At 34.0% G+C, this 17,141-nt stretch overlaps 1 protein-coding gene across 5 annotated transcripts in view; it reads left to right on the top strand.

The window, feature by feature from the left end:
• CSMD3 (CUB and Sushi multiple domains 3) overlaps positions 1–17,141 on the top strand; it is a 1,176,027-nt gene that overhangs the window by 780,250 nt on the left and 378,636 nt on the right. For all 5 annotated transcript variants that reach the window (XM_044781000.2, XM_014843283.3, XM_070481504.1 and 2 more), the window contains 3 exons: positions 1,965–2,103; positions 9,966–10,153; positions 14,449–14,637. In XM_044781000.2, coding sequence (XP_044636935.2) covers positions 1,965–2,103; positions 9,966–10,153; positions 14,449–14,637 — 516 coding nt within the window. The remainder of the gene's footprint in view (positions 1–1,964; positions 2,104–9,965; positions 10,154–14,448; positions 14,638–17,141) is intronic.

Raw genomic sequence — 17,141 nt, 5'->3', positions numbered from 1 at the left:
AAGGTAAAACAGAAAGAAACACATAAATAATAACAAAAAATATAAACACATGGGGTAGAGTTTAAATAGAAAGATTTAAAGAAAATAAAACTATAACATGGTAAGTCATTGGGAATAGTCTCTAATTTATTCAAAAACTGATATAGTATACCAGCTTTTTTTTCTTTGAAGATAATTTTCAATAATTCAATTACTCTGTTCCATTTATTTTCTATATGTATTTCCTGAAGGGATAAAGCAGGCTAATATAGTTGGGCTGCAGAGTGAAGGGGAGAAGTTTAGAGTCGAGTCTACAGAGTAAGCAACAGACAGATCCTGCAGGGCCTTCTTGGTCAACACAGAAAGAAGACATTGTTGGCATGGTCAGATTTATGGTTTAAAAAAAATCACTCTAGGGGGCTGGCCCAGTGGCATGGTGGAAGTTTGCCCACTCTGCCTCATTGGCCCAGGGTTTGCAGGTTTTGATCCCAGGTGCGGTCCTAAACACTGCTCATTACACCATGCTGCGGTGGCATCCCACATACAAAATAGAGGAAGATTAGCACAGATATTAGCTGAGCGACAATCTTCCCCACTAAAAAAAAAAATAATTCTAGCTCTAGCATGAAGGAGAGTTACTGTGGATGAAGAGACCAGTTAGGAAGATTTACTCCAGGGATGAGATTATGGTAATTTAAACTAATGTGGCGCTGTAGAGATGGAGAAAGAAGAATGAGCTTAAGGATGGATTGGAAATGGCAGTAAATGGTAAGGATAATGGAAATATGGAAGATGACTGCTTCCAGCTTTCTGGCTTAAGCAACTCCATGGGAGGTTTCATTTACCAATACAGGAAATTATGGGAGAAGACTGATTTTGAGGTCCTGTTTTATAAAAACTGACTTGAAAGTACTTTGACACTTTTAAGCCTTGTCAACTTTGGCAATTTACTCTTCTCTGAACTTGGTTTGTTCATTCCCAGAATGAGGTGCTTACACTAAAAGATCTAATCAGAACTTACTGGAATTATAATGTTATCAGTGTGGTTTCAATTGTGAGTGAGTTTAGGGAAAAGCAGAAGATTAAATACTTGAAATGAGAAGCTGAGGATTTGAATCTGATGTTAAAGGAAAAAAAGATCAAACACATCCTAGGAAAGGGAATGGTATGGTGAAACTAGTTTGAAGTACATTATTCTAACAGCTGGACTGAAGCAAGAAATTAGCTGATGGGAAATCAGGGAGGAAGCTGAATCAACAAAGGACTGAATTGTAGTAGGGACTCTCGAAAAAGGACGATCAAAGTTTTAGACAGTGTGTAGCATGAATTAGCAGTATTTGATAATGTAAATCGGAAAATGAAAGAGAGAGAAACTAAAAATAGCAACTTACATTTTTCTTTGAGCTTTGAAGATGAAGAAGATGATGGAAACACAAGAAGGTATTTAGGAGTTTTATTAGGAGACTTGAGGCTGATCAGTTTTTCTGATATACTGAGTGTGTAGCTATGCCATATTTCAAAAAGTAATTTACTTTTTTTGGGAAAATAATTATCCAATAATAAAAGGACTAGATGCACTTTTACTTTCTTTCTTTCTTTTTTTTTTTTTTTGAGGAAGATTAGCCCTGAGCTAACTGCTGCCAATCCTCCTCTTTTTGCTAAGGAAGACTGGCCCTGAGCTAACATCCGTGCCCATCTTCCTCTACTTTATATGTGGGACGCCTGCCACAGCATAGCTTGCCAAGCAGTGCCATGTCCGCACCCAGGATTCGAACCAGCGAACCCCAGGCCGCCAAAGCAGAATGTGTGCACTTAACCGCAGCACCATGGGGCCAGCCCCAACACTTTTACTTTCAAAAACGTTATTAACTAATATTTTATAAGTACATATAGACATTTAAAAAATTATATGTAGTACTAAGAATAATTTCTGCAACTTGTTCTAAAAGTTATTTTCTTACTTGTTCTCTGATTTTATTTTTCAGCTCCCTGTGGTGGCCATTTTTCAGCCCCCAGTGGATTGATTCTCTCGCCAGGATGGCCAGGATACTATAAAGACTCTTTGAATTGTGAGTGGGTGATTGAAGCTGAACCCGGACACTCTATCAAAATTACATTTGAAAGGTCTCTGCAAATATTTTTCTACCTTTAAAAAGAAAGACTATCTGAAAGAGTTGTTGACATTCTGCATTTTATTTTCCAAATCAATGTATAATTTTATTGCAATAGTCACTTGTTGTGCCTTGAATTCTTCAGACTGTTTTCCCCCTTTTAACCTTTCAGCCTGTTTTAAAGTTAATTTTCTATTTGTTTAATGCTGTATCATTACTATTGAGATAAGCAAGATGAACCTTGTTTTTGCTTTATGTATATATATGTACAATACTGAGATATAAACATGCGACCTTTAACTTAATGAATTTAATTGTCTTATATTTTGAAGGGCCTGTGAATTCTATTTTGCTGGATTTCAAGAGATAAAGCTACTGTAAACACATTCGAATCGATACCGTATTGCAACCTAAGACACTTACACTACCCACGTACCTACACTTACAGGTCCTTTAGAAAAATGGCTGTGTCAAATTAATGTGTCTTAATGATTGGCCAGTTGAGTTTTTTCCCTAAGAAAATTAGTATTACTGATCAAATAACCTATATCGTGAAAGATTATAATACTAACTATTAAAGAGTTAAAAGAATGAAACGTCAGGTCTGTGACTGGATCACTATTCACAAATCCAAAGAGAAGTATCTATATAATTTCCCAATTATATCGTTGACTCCTCTCATCTCCCAAACCCTTTCTTAAAAAAAAAAAAAGGAATGTCTGTAAGCACTGTATTCACATGGTAAATATAAAAATATATAAATACAGTAGAATTATGCTCTGATGATTGAATCTTACAAACGTAACAAAATCCTTCCCTAACTCAAAAGGTCCTTCACTGGGTTAATCTATCCATGTTAGTTTTAAAATTTGAGAAGAAAACAGATTCTATTTTGACAGATGTAAAGTATGAAACATTTCATATGAAATCATCCTAACTTACTATGACCTACACAACTTTACTATGACTGTATCAGTTTGCTAGGGCTGCCATAACAAAGTACCACAGTCTAAGTGCTTAAATAACAGAAATTTATTTCCTCATAGCTCTAGAAGCTAGAAGTCCGAGATCTAGATGTCGACAGTTTATTTCTTCTGACGCCTGAGTCCTTGGATTGTAGATGGGTCTCTTCTCCCTGTTTCTTCACATGGTCTTCCCTTTGTGTTTATCTGGTTTCTAATTTTCTCTTCTTATAGGGACACCAGTCATATTAGATTGGGATCCACCTGGATGATCTCATTTTATCTTAATTACCTCTTTAAAGGAACTTTCACCAGATACAGTTGCATTCTGAGGTCCTGAGGGTTAGGATTTCAACATATGAATTTTAGGGAGAAACAGTTCAACCCATAACAATGAGCTACACATTAAAAAAAGTTTTTATTTAGAATAATTTGGCAGAGTCTTTTGTTGTGATGTTAAAATCATATTCTTAGTTCAGCGATTGACATAGCCTATGTTGCCATAACAATTTTAGAGAAGCTTGAAAAGAATCTTACTCTTTCAGAATCAAATCTTTGTCAAATAACATTGTTCCATGAATGTGGGACTTGAATTAACCAAACTTACTTTATTACACAGAATTCTGTTTGGTTTGGAATATATAATATAACACAATATCATTGATCATATCATTGAATAACTAAAAAATTATATTGATTCATGTCAAATGAGACAGATTTATTATATATTTTTGATTTGTTAAATTTAGAGAATCACATTTGAAGGGTTAGCATACTTATCAGTACATGATAATTGATCTCATATTTTAAATAAATGCATATATTATAGGTTTAAGTACATGATTTTAGTATTTTCTGTTTTGGACTTAACATTATTTTGTATCAAGAATTATGATGTTAAAATAATTGAAACTGTTATCATATTTACACGGTTCATAACATCTATCACCCATATAGTTCTCACTAGTCATCATTTTTCAATATATAAATAAAAAGATTTGAGCCCCATCCAACATACAGAGGGAAGGCTAGGCCCTCCTTAAATTTTCAGAGAATTCCTGGGCTGCTTTTGTTCACTTCTGGCTCTGAATTCCTGCTCTCACAGGCATCTTGCTTGTGTGATACCGAGGCTGCTGCCCCCTCTCAAATCCTTACTCTGCTCCTTATTTGTGTCACTTTCCTTTATTCTCACAAAAACTTTATAACAAGTGATAACCAAAGAGGATTATTGCACAATCCAGAATAATTTAAGATTAAATAAACCTTCATTGTCTTAAAATTTTCCTGATAATTCCCATCATAGGAATGGTGGCTCGTATCTCTCCAGTTCCCTCACTTATCCCAACCCCTTCTCCATCTCTAGTCTTCTCCATATCCAGGATCTTCAACCCTTATTTCCCACTCCCTAGGGCCCCCTCCAGTATATAGCATGTCAAGGCTCAAAATACCTGTTACTTTATTATGTGAAGCAATTTATTTGTTTCTCTGAGCTCCCAACTGGGTGACTTTGGGGGATGGGAATGGGGATGGATTTTGCCTTTCCTTCCAAAATGCAAATTAAGATTTTTTTTTTTTTCTAAGACCAGGGGCCAACCCTGTGGCCAAGTAGTTAGGCTTGCGCACTCCCTCTGGGAGGCCCAGGGTTTTGCAGGTTCGGATCCTGGGTACGGACATAGTATCGCTCATCAAGTCATGCTTAAGGCAGCGTCCCACATAGCAAAGCCAGGAGGATCTACAACTAGAATATACAGCTGTGAACTGGAGGGCTCTGAGAAGAAGAAGAAGAAAAAAAAACAGAAACAAAGGAGATTGGCAACAGATGTTAGCTCAGGTGCCAATCTTTCAAAAAAAAAAAAAAATTTCCTAATATCAAAGGTCAGTGTTCTCCTAAGAAAAATTCATCCTTTCTCTACTTCCCAACTGACACAAACTTTTAAAATAGCATTTTTTTTGTTTTCTTATATTCAATTTAAAAACACTACATAAGCATAAAATAATATCACTAGAAAATTAGTTTGTTCATTAACACAAAGTGCATTGTTATGTTGAAAAGCATTCCTTGGATTGCTAATGGGAGTCATTAACCATCATTAAATAAATAAATAATACCTGATATCTTTCAGCCCTAAGCAGGCTGTCGACAGAGTTGCCCTCTTGAGAAGCAGTTAGATTGCAAAGCAATGCTTGTAATTCACAACTGTGACTTTTGATTTTGGACTTTTGTTTGAAGGAACTATTTTCTCTGTGCAAAGTTCTTAACATGTATGTCCTATCTCTTACAACAGGCAGTTACGTGGGCCTATTTGTGGCTTGCCTGCCTTGTTTAGATACCTTCAGAATTCTCCAGAGTGAATTCACGTACACTGTATAACCTATATTCTAAATGAGACCATCCCAAACTTACCTTCCTGGTGAAAAAGTCTTTGCAGTGATTGTTAAAAGATGTAATACTAGTTAAATAGACCAAAAACCTAATTTAATTTCTATAAATATAGTTACTTAGCACTTTTTACTCTGTCACTTTCTTATTCTCTTATCCGTTTACTGAGACACAAATCTTTTAAGTTAGGCTGGAAGTAAGACAGTCAAATGGAAAAGTGATTTTCAGTGCTAAGGTTTGTGCACAGCATCAATGAACAGTCTGTAGGTGAACTAGAACAGGCCTGGGTTGAGCAATGATTCCCAGAGTCCAAAGATTTTGGCATCTCCCCATGAGCATCACTGAGCAGGAGTTATCAACTGTGCCTCTTTTCTTAATCCCTAAATTACCCACTGAAGTAGAGTACAAATCTCATAGCTCCTTAACCTCCTTGATACCAATCATTTTTTTAACTATTCCTTTGCCCACACACAGGAAGAATCAAGAGTTAGAGTGCTTTAAGAATTCATCAGTGGTCTTTTCACTGTGTTAGAATAGACAGAGCACAGCTATATCAGTATTTCCTTTTGAATCATACTTTATATAACCAAAATAAATAAAATCCAAAATTCTTTTAAATGTTCTGAACTGAAATGTTCGTTTTGGGGTATGACTCCTCTGTCTGCCCTTCCCTGACATGTTTGCACGTACGTGCGTGCACACACACACACACAAGCCCATGAGATTGTTGAGTTGGAGTTATTTGAAGAGAAAATTATTTAAATATCTTTTTCCATTTCTTCTTCCCTAAAGACCCTTTAAGTGTGTGAGATTTTTCTTTACAGCTGACTGTACTCCATGCACTTTGTCAGGAAACTGGTTCCTTTAAAATAATCCACATCATAAACAGCTGTCGCATGATTAGGAGTAGCGCAGTAGCAAAGCGATAAGCAATGGACTTCGTCACGTTAAAAAACAAATGAGAGTTTTATCATTAGGGTAGTGGCATAAATAGTCACTTTGAAATCAGAAATATGTACATCTACAACTTTCTTGTTTAGCAACATTATAATATCTTCATGCTTCATTTTCCCCTTAGGATTGTTTTGAGAAACAAGATATCATCTTTGAACTATCTAGCAAGAATTACATTATTGAAAAACGTTAATTCCCTTCTGATTTCCAGCCAATCACTTGTAAGGACACTGGTTGCCAACTCTTTAATATTTCCTCTCATTCTGATAATATTTTCATTGAATTTGCTTTCAAATAATAAATTGTATTTAACAGAGTTATGTCACTTGCTTTCCACTGTTCATGAATAAAACTAATTTGGTTGAAAATCAAATTTTGAAAAATCAGATAATATAATTAAGATCGTGGCATAGCTATTTTTCAATTTTTTCTATATTCTCAAATGTAACAATTGATTAGAATTAATCTACAAGAAGAAAAACCCCAAAAAGCATTGCAAATATATTAGCCATTAGTTGGCTTCATGAGATTGTCTCTGGTAGCTTGTCAATGAAATCTTAAGACATATAATTTCCTGTTAAATGCAAAACAAAATAACAATGCCAAGGAACGTATGTGATTTTTGAACTATTTCTTCTTAACATAACCAAACAGTTAACAAGTCTTGGTCTCAGTTCTGCAAAGGAATTTTTGCTTTGTTTCTTCCCGCAGTTCCTAAATTTTCTCAATATTTGGCAGCTTCTAACTGAACTCATTTTACTCTTAATCATCCGAAGCCTGTCTTTCTATTTCTTTTCTTGTCCTCAACTCCTTGACTACAAGCTTTCACTATCAGTCTTTCAGAGAGTAAGTTTTTCATTTTTAAGTTAATGAGGACTATTTCAATTTGGTCGGAACTGGTTTGGATTACACCAAAATTTTTTTTAAAGACAACAGAAAATAAGTAAAATTAGATCCAATTTCATTTTTAATATCATCTAATGGTTCCATATTGTTCATTTATGATAAACAATAAATTTAATGTTAATGAACAAATAAACATTAAATTGAAGCAATTCATGAGAAGTTTACACAACTATCTTAAAACTCAAAATGAAAGAAGTTCAAATTACTGTGTAATCCTATTTCGTTTCCCTTGCTATTATAATGTATTTTCATAGTTCCTTAGGGCAAATCTGAGATGATTTTCTTTTAAAGATTCACTCCTACGAGCAATGTTCTCTATATCACCAGTTAATGTTGCTATTCTATTAAGAATTAAGTCTCTTTGTGTTTCAATTCAAAGTAATCCCTGACTCTTCTGTGCATTTTAATTCGGTTGTTATCAGCTGACTAACTGTCAAAGTGAAACTCCAGCTTCAGTACTACAATAGACTGACTACAAAACAACCAGATAATGGATTCACAATGCACAACAGCCGGATCATTTATTTAAAGGACATAGTGTGTTCCTATGCATTGCCTACTCTAAATCATATTATTGGACAAGTTATTTTTAGACAAATACAGTATATTCCAGGCTACAAAATAAAAACTAAGATAAACTTTTGAAATCTATCATGGTACTAAGTATAATGCTTAACAGGATGTAACAGTGGTACAAATTGAAAAATAGCATTAAATCATACACTTAATTTTGACTACTTATATGCCATGTTTATAATCACTTCAGAAATTTTATAATGAAATAAAGTTTCTAATTTTTAAATTTGTATTCAATTTGTTTCAACAAGGTTTTGAGTTTTATTTGTTTTGGTTTTGTTTTTTTGGGGAATAATATTGCTTAATCTTATAATACTGGGAAAGACTAGAAGGCATGGTAGTAAAAGTGATCTGAAAATTGGTGGAGATTTCAACTGAAAATTATTTTTAAAAGTGTACTGTAAAAGCTACCAAAAAGCTATTGGAAGATACATTTTAAAGGGTAAAAGTGTGTAGTTAATACTGAAGTATTCAAGTATATTGAGTAATTTTTTTCTCAAGTTGGTGACAGCCCTAGAGAAAACAAAGATATTTTTGTCTTTAAAATACATTCATTCTTTCATTTATCCAATAAATATTTATTGAGGGTCTGCTATATGCAAAGCATTGAGAAAAACAGTCACAATCTGACCTCATGGAGCTTATAGACTCTTAAAGGTGACAGCTATCAAGCAAGCAAACACAACTGTCATTAGTGTCACAAAACACACAGTAAATTGTGGTAATATAGGAGGGGAACGAACCTACACTGTGAGTTCAGGCCAGGGCTTCCTGTGGATATATTTAAACTGAAAACTGAAAGATGTATAGGAAAACCTTGGTGAAGATAGGAAAAAATGATCATCACGAGCAAGAGAGCAAGATGCTCAATTTTCTATGATTCCAGATAAAATTTTTTCCACAGCTAAGATTTCTGATCCAGACAATACAAAATACTATTTTATTAATAAGATTTTATGCATGTTGAAAGTAGCTCTGTGTTGATTGCAGTTTGCAAAATAATTGTATCTTTTAAAAAAATTGAAAATGATAGCAGCAACAACAACCGAAACTTTAAAAATAAACCAGCCAGCATAGCATAGGGGTGAAGGACATGAACTTGGGTTTGAGGACTAGCTCTTCCATTTAAGAAAACATAATACTATTTAAGTTCTGAAGGCCTCAGTTTTTGACCTGCAAAGTGAGTATTACTATAGTACCTAACTTCTAGGGAGGGTTAGTGTGCAGTTAGATAAACTAATATAAAGTATTTAGCAAAGCTTCAGATACTTCGTAAACATCAACTACATCATCATTATTACCTACTTATGATTAGAACCGCTGTTTTGAAATAAAAACTCTACTTTTTTGTTGTTGTTGAGGAAAATTGTCCCTGAGCTAACATCTGTTGCCAATCTCCCTCTTTTTGAAAACTTGAGCAAGATTGTTGCTGAGCTAACATCTGTGACAGTCTTCCTCTATTTTGTATGTGGGATGCCACCCCAGCATGGCTTGATAAGCAGAGTATAGGTCCACGACTGAAATCTGAACCAGCAAACCCAGGCCACTGAAGCAGTTTGTGCAAAATTAACCACTACGCCACTGGGCCAGCCCCAAAAAGCTGTATAAAATTTTTAATAAACAAAATAGATTTGTCCTAAAAACCCAAAAACCCTCTATATAAAGCAGAGGTCAGATTTGAAACATATAGAGAATTAAGATGAGAATCTGATTATCCAGTTGAAAATAAATCACATAGTTTTCCACAGAAATGAGGAAAGTAAAAGAAAGGTGACTCCAAAAATATGTTTCATTGATGAAAAGACCATTTATTTACTAAGGATAATCCATGACATTTGAAAGAAATCTTACTTATGAACAACAAATATATACATATACCTTTTTAATGATAATTTTTTATAGGAATAAGAGTTTATAACTTTGGGATGCACAAATGATGGGATCTTAAATTATATGTAAGATATTAGGTGAGCTAAATAAAATTATAATATAAAAATGATAAAAATTTTTAATAGTAATTTAAATTGCAATCTAAAGTATTATTTTCCTGTACAGTGTATTCTAATAAATATATTTTCACATCTCTCTTAATCTTAGATTTCAGACCGAACTGAATTATGATGTTCTGGAAGTTCATGATGGGCCGAATCTTCTGTCACCTTTGCTTGGATCTTACAATGGCACACAAGTGCCCCAGTTTCTATTTAGTAGCAGTAATTTTATATACCTTCTATTTACAACAGACAACAGCCGTTCTAATAATGGTTTCAAGATTCATTATGAAAGTAAGTAACGCTAACCTGTTTTTTGATTTCCCTACTCTGTTTCCCCTACATTTCGTATTACCATTGCATCATTAAGAGAGCTAGGAGATTTATTTTTAAAAAAGTGCTTTCCTTGGCCTATGAGAATGCTAATGGCTTACAAGGTGTATATTTTAGTAAATTCTGCAATAGATTTTTCAACAATATCTATCTAGTATCATTATGAAAGGAAATACTAAAGAAATGTCAGAAGCATCAAATAAATCTTAAAAAAATGAGTTTACATACTAATTATCTGTGCACAGTTCTGAAAGCTGACAATAGGCAATAAATGTCAGTCTAAGATGTATATGAATATTGACAAATTCTTTTGGCATTTACTTCATAAATTCAATCATTCTTTTATATTTTACAGCAATTGCACACATTTTCCATTTAAAATATTCAATTTTATTATTTATGAAATATTGAAAGTTAGTTAACATTGAAAAATAAAATATATACACATATATGGCTATGTGTATATGTCTAATATAACTGATCAAAAACTATATATTAAAACAAGCTGTAATTCACACTATTGGAATCGGATTATAATAATCCCTCTTAAAAGGTTATAGTTTTATTTTAAAAGTCTAAAATATGTCTGATATTTTTAAAAATATTGGTGCTGATATATACATAGAAGCAAGTCTGTTTTACGTATTAGAACAAATTACGTGTGTGGATGTATTGCATATGATGTATGACTGTGCTCATACATATGAACTCATATATGCACACATTTTCATCTGGAAATACACTGTCATGTATCTTTGCATGAAAAATAGTTTTGGTGAATGGATCTAACAGCGCATTTAACAGGGTTACTGCAAGGTATCTTTATATCAAGTGCAGATAGATATTATATCACTTTTTATATTCAGTCTCCAATGTCCCCTTCTCCCTCATGAAAAGATTTTTGTATTTGAAATTTATAACTTTATATTCCATGTTGAGTGTCTTTCTTCAATAGATCTGGTCAATGGACCCATGGGTTTTTGAAACCATAATCAATATGTATTCATTGCTTTTTTTCATTTTAATCATCTTATCCACAATATTGTTTAATTATATTAACTTCCCTTTATTTAGAGTTTTATGGCATGGAAGTATATTTCCTAAACATTATTGTAAAATGCAACAAGATTAATACGTATTTGGGAATTCAAAGGAACTAAAGGACCTTAATTCAGATCTTTAGTTTAACATGTATTTGTTAAAACTGAGTCAGAGTCGAGTCATTTCTTGAAATCTATTTCAAAATTAATTCTTACTAGCAGTTTTTATCAACATGCTACAAATGGGCAGGCACCTTTTCTTTTAGTCCACTGCTGTATCCTATGCCCAGTAAATCACTTTCAATCCCACTCCAACTGAGGTTTGTGGTCTCTATCACGTGTCAGACATAGGACCATTTTAAGGATTAAATGAAACCACACATGCAAAGTGTTATTATAATGGCTAACATGTAGTAAGTGCTCAATAAATGATACCTCTAATATTTTCCTTATAAAACCTAGTCAGATGAGGAATAAAAACAAGAAGACTAGTTCAAATTTATTCCTTTGTTGTAAAAGAAGTAATTTTTCCTGACACTTGCTAAAGACAGCAAAGTGGACTTTTACTACAATGGGGTTTTGGAGTAGGAGAAAGGGATTGAGCTCACCTACAAGTGGGAGTTTATAGCCAAGGAGCAGGGTGGGGATCAGTGCATGGAAAATTGCTGAGAGGAAACATCATGGGTAGGGGGATTCTAGCTAAATCCACTAGACGGGAGTTTTGCTGAAGGCAGGCAAGTATAATAAGATATTGAGCATAGGGGATTTTCAGTAAACTAACCCAACAGGATTCTTGCTAAAAGTAGACTAACTTAGCCAAGGACAGAGCTCAAGAGTGAGGCCTAGTCAAAAGGAGGGCTCAGAGGAGTCTGACTAAAGTTTGGTCAGGCAGAGGGTCTTTGTCACCTGTAGGCCCTTAGTGACCTAGTCCAAGTTGCTACTGAGGTCCAGTGCCTAAACAGGCAGAGTGGAGGCTGAGAATTGGGAGGGGCTGAGGTTGATGAGACACGCACTGGATATTAGTTTTGGTCACATCTTGCTAGTAAGCAGTGACTTTCTATTTAAATTATTTTATGAAATCACTTTCTCTTATTTTTCTTTTATTTAGTCTTGTTGTTTACTTACTATTGTGAAACAATCTCTAGTGTCACAAACCCTTTCTTATTAGGAAAACAAGCAACCACAAAAACTTTTTCTACCTTCACTTTCTTAGTAAGTTTCCCAAGCTGAAGATAACCAAACTATCTTTTTTAAATGAACCATTCACAAACCTCGAAACAAGTAAAGTAAAACTTTAATTATTACACTAATTAAAATGTTAAAAATATATTTGGTGTTTGGTGAATTTCTGTTTTTTTAAAAATTAAATCCATTAAAAGAGAAAACTTGATTTCTCCGGGGGACCAAATTCGACGGGAAGGATTTCTTGCAATGCTGCCACTTCTTGCACTCCGGGTTTCCATTTCATTCCCTTTCCTGGGGCACTTTTTACCCTACTTTATCTTCTCAAAACAAGGAGATTGCAAAAACTGTGCTAAGAGGATAAGATTATTTATAGTTTTCAAAACACATTAAAAATAATAATGACAAAGTAAAATAGACTTTAGGAACATAACCCATTTTTTGTTACAGTACAGTTTTTTTCCCCCAGAAAAAATCACTTCTGTTTATGTCATATTTCTTGAAATATAAATATAATTTAGTCTTCTTGAATATCTAAATATTATATAAAACAATATAATTATAAATGGATATAGAACAAATCCATAGAGACACATACCAGTCTCTAAACACATATTTTTATATGCATGTATAGCAGCTTTTCTTTTTTTCAATTATGGAAAATGGTAGACGTCTAGAAGAATGTACAGTTTAAATAACAGTTTGTCTATTTAAAGTCAATAGATATGCCAAAGGCATAGAGAAACCAAAATTAAAATTTTCAAATATTTTTATTACATAGAATAAATAAATAAGCAGAAAATCTGTTCTGAGATTTTACTTTTTTTAAAAAACAAGTTTTATAAAATAAGAAAAATGTGAAAATGTCAATGTCATTTGTTATAATGCCAGTGTGAACTCCTGAACATTTTGTACATTGCCAAAATTTAAGAATCTTCTAAAACTACTTAACTACCAAATATATTGTAATTTTTAATGGCTATTTGTTAATGAATTATACTCTCTGTCTATCATGATTTTTCTCATTTTCTCAATTTTTCAACATTTCCATTGCCTTGATTTATTTGCTTGTCAATCAAATATGAAGTGTTTCTTTAGATTTATTCTGTGACTGCTAGATGTATACAGTATAGTAAGGGACTTTAAAAAATGTGTTATTTTACTTCATCTATGAGTTGGAGAGATAAGAAGGACAAATGCAATGATTAACCTTGTACAATTCACTGACTTTTACTCTGAGTAAGCTGAAGGCATTAAAATCACTTTTGAATAATTAAATTTGCTTGATTTTGCTTTTACTATAATTTGCATTGTATGTGACCTCTTCAAATTCCCTTGTCCCTGATTTCTTGAGATTTCACTACAACATCAGAATTTTGGATAAAGGAAAGTTATGTATGGACTAGAGCATTAGAAGATCAAGACTTGAAGGAGAGAGGATCTGAGCTTGCCTGTTAAAGACTGAGAAGATTGTATGAATTAAGGAGACGTATGAGAGTATTTGTGGCAGAAAAATAAAGCATAAAACTAGTGAAGAGACTTAGCTGACTAGTATGAAGAATGACTTTTGGGAGATAATGGAACTTAAAACTAGTAGGGTTCAGTTTGGGAGTTTGAATTTCAGGGTGATGACTTTGAACTTTTACCATTAGCAGTTGGATACAAAAGCACTGAAATAACATGTATTAGGGATAAATATGTCCAAAATTATATATAGAATCGATTGGAGATGAAAAATCCTGAAAGAGAGGCCAGACATTATTGTGTCTCACAGATTTGAAGTGATGACGGCCTTGGGTAGGGTAAGAGAAGTAATAAATGACATTGTGCGTTTTAGTGAGGGTGGATGCCAGACATGTTTCTTGGAGGAAAAAAAAAGTGTGAGAGACATTCGAAGAGGAATGAGGGTTTCAAAGCCTCGGGTGCCTAGAAGAATAATGGTCACATCACAATTGTTTGAAGAAATAGGAATCAATTTCAGCAAATCTGATTCCCATCAAGCTTATTCTTCATCATATTCCCTCTGTTTCCCAGGTGTTACAGTGAATACTTATTCTTGCTTGGACCCTGGCATACCTGTACATGGCCGTCGCTATGGTCATGATTTCTCCATTGGATCTACTGTTTCATTTAGTTGTGATCCAGGATACCGGCTGAGCCATGAAGAGCCCCTTCTATGTGAAAAAAACCACTGGTGGAGTCATCCACTCCCAACCTGTGATGGTAAGAATTCATTCAATATACAAAATAAGCTGATTTATAAAACTAAAAGAAATCAATATAGTCTTTATAAAATGTGAGGATTAACATAACTAAAAAATATTTCATATTTTTAAAAGAATATCTTGAATTTTGGCAATTTTATGTTATCAAACCATTATTGAAGAAAAGAAAGAATGAAGATTGATAATCAGCCAAACTTACCCCATGCCTAAGGATGCTATATGTATTTTTTAAATGTGCTGGGGTAACCATTTTAAGCATATATTGTGTGCTTGGACCCTTTGATAAAATAGCATTGAAAATGTCAAATTGGTATCAAGTGACTGCACTGAATGGTTAGAACATTTACCTTCTGCCTTGGAAGGCAACAGGTGCCAGTCCCAATTCTACCTAGCTCTACAGCACTATGGCGGTGTACTCAGACTGCCCTGTGGTGGCGAGTTCCTGGTTATAATAAATAGTATACTAGTGTTCTTACCACTTCTTTGTTTCTATGGAGAATAAGTCAGAAATGCTTCATTTTTCAGAAAACACACATGAAAATGCAGTGGAGGAAACTGTTTCCCTAATATTGGGAAGTGATTTCATACTTGCTTTATTAAAAAGCATGCACAATGTAAATCTGTACATTATTTATTTCTGGGCTTTAATTTTTATTTATAATGCTATTCTCAGCTTCCACACTTACTCTTTTTTAAAGAAGAAGATCAAAGCTGTAATTTTGTGATTAAATTTTCAAGTATTATTAGTGCCATCATTTTTTAGTAACAACTTTAGGGCAATTTGTTTTTATGACAACGTTTAAAAGAGTCATCAGCACATCTTTTCTATATTTAGTACAATACTCTTTTAAATAGTCAGCATTCTTGTGATTGTAATGACAGAAACCCAACTCTAATTGGTCTTAAAAAATAAAAGCAGAATTTGTTGTTCAACTATTCAGATCTTAGAAAAGTCAAGGGTGGCATACTTCTCATTGCTAATTATAATCATGAATTCAAACCTTTTTAAGAATCTCTCCATTTCCACCTCGGCTTTTCTCTGTGTATTGACATAATTCTCTTCAGTGCAGCCAGGCTTCTTCACATGGGGGATTGGTGGTGGAGAATATACTCTTGGGAAGATGGAAACAAATATCCTCATATTTTCAGGATCAGAGAAGAATGAGAGTTCTTCCTTGTGGTTCCAATTAGAAAAATCTCAGGAAAAGTCTCTGATCTGTCCATACCTACACCAGTTACCATAGTAAAGGAAAAGCGTTGATTGTGCTTGGCTTTGTCCAGCTCATGTGTCCATCCATCCCTATGGTTGTGGCAAACGATAGTGATATAAAGGTACTATGTTTACCAGATCCTGGTAAAGCCACATGGTTGGCATGAGTAAATTCACCAAGATAGAAAAGGTATGGAGGCAATGTTATCAGAAGCAGCAGAAGGATAAAAATTATGTCCAAGAATACCAACAGGCTTAAGTTCTATTAATAATAAAAGTGAATATATCTAGTTTGCCCCTAAGCGACACAGACCCGCATCATCCCTGTCAGTGCAACTACAATCAACCTTAAATTCAATCTCCAACTTTTTCAGTCTACCCTCCATCCTTCACACTAATGTTATTTCATGTTATAGTCCATATGAAAAATGCTTAATATCTTTCTGTTGCCTAGGGATGAAAGAACAAATTACTAATCGTGGAATTCATGATCCTTAACCATGAGGACTCCCTCCTTTCCAGTTCTGTGTACTTTCTGCATCCTTATAAGGCATCTCTTTTTGAAAGAGAGGATCATGTCACTTTGAACCTCCATCTTGATCTGTCCTCCTCTTTTGTATTCCCATTTCATTCTGAGCATATCTGGACAAGGGCTGAATTATGTTCATTTTTTTAGATGTCTGAGTTTGTATAAAGCAGTTACTTAATTTTTCATTAACTTGAACTGGACTCAACTATCCTATCACCTAGTAAACTGAATTGATTAGGCCTTTCCTCCAATCTAAACTTTTTCCCCAGAGGCAACTAATCTAAATTTCTTTCAGTAAAGAGAATTAAAGTAAATAAACAGAATTTCTTTCCCTGAACCAAGAATGTAACCTTGATTGTCCTAGATTCCTTGGATACTCAACGTATGGCATGCTTCACTCTTACACACAGCAGCTCTTGTGGTGTCTTCACAGCTCACAATTAACTGATTCACAAAGCAAACTACACAATGAGGGTTGGTGGCAATAATGATAGCTAACATTTATTGATGGTTTACCATGTGCTGGTCCTGCTACAGGAGCTTTACATATATTAACTCATTTTATCTTCACAATAACTCTATGAGGTAAGTGCTATTATGATTACCACTTAACAGATGAGAAAACTAAGACAAAGATTAAGTACTTTGCCCTATGTCACCCCACTGGTTAATGGCAGTCAGGATTGAAACTCAGGCAGCCTAGATTCAGATCCTATGCACAAGTGTTCTATTACACTGCCTCCGACCCACATTCTCCACTATT

Source organism: Equus asinus, chromosome 12, assembly GCF_041296235.1.
Source record: "Equus asinus isolate D_3611 breed Donkey chromosome 12, EquAss-T2T_v2, whole genome shotgun sequence".
Classification (NCBI taxonomy): Eukaryota; Metazoa; Chordata; class Mammalia; order Perissodactyla; family Equidae; genus Equus; species Equus asinus.
The sequence above is the reverse complement of the archived record's forward strand: the minus strand, read 5'-3'. Positions and strand labels throughout refer to the sequence as shown.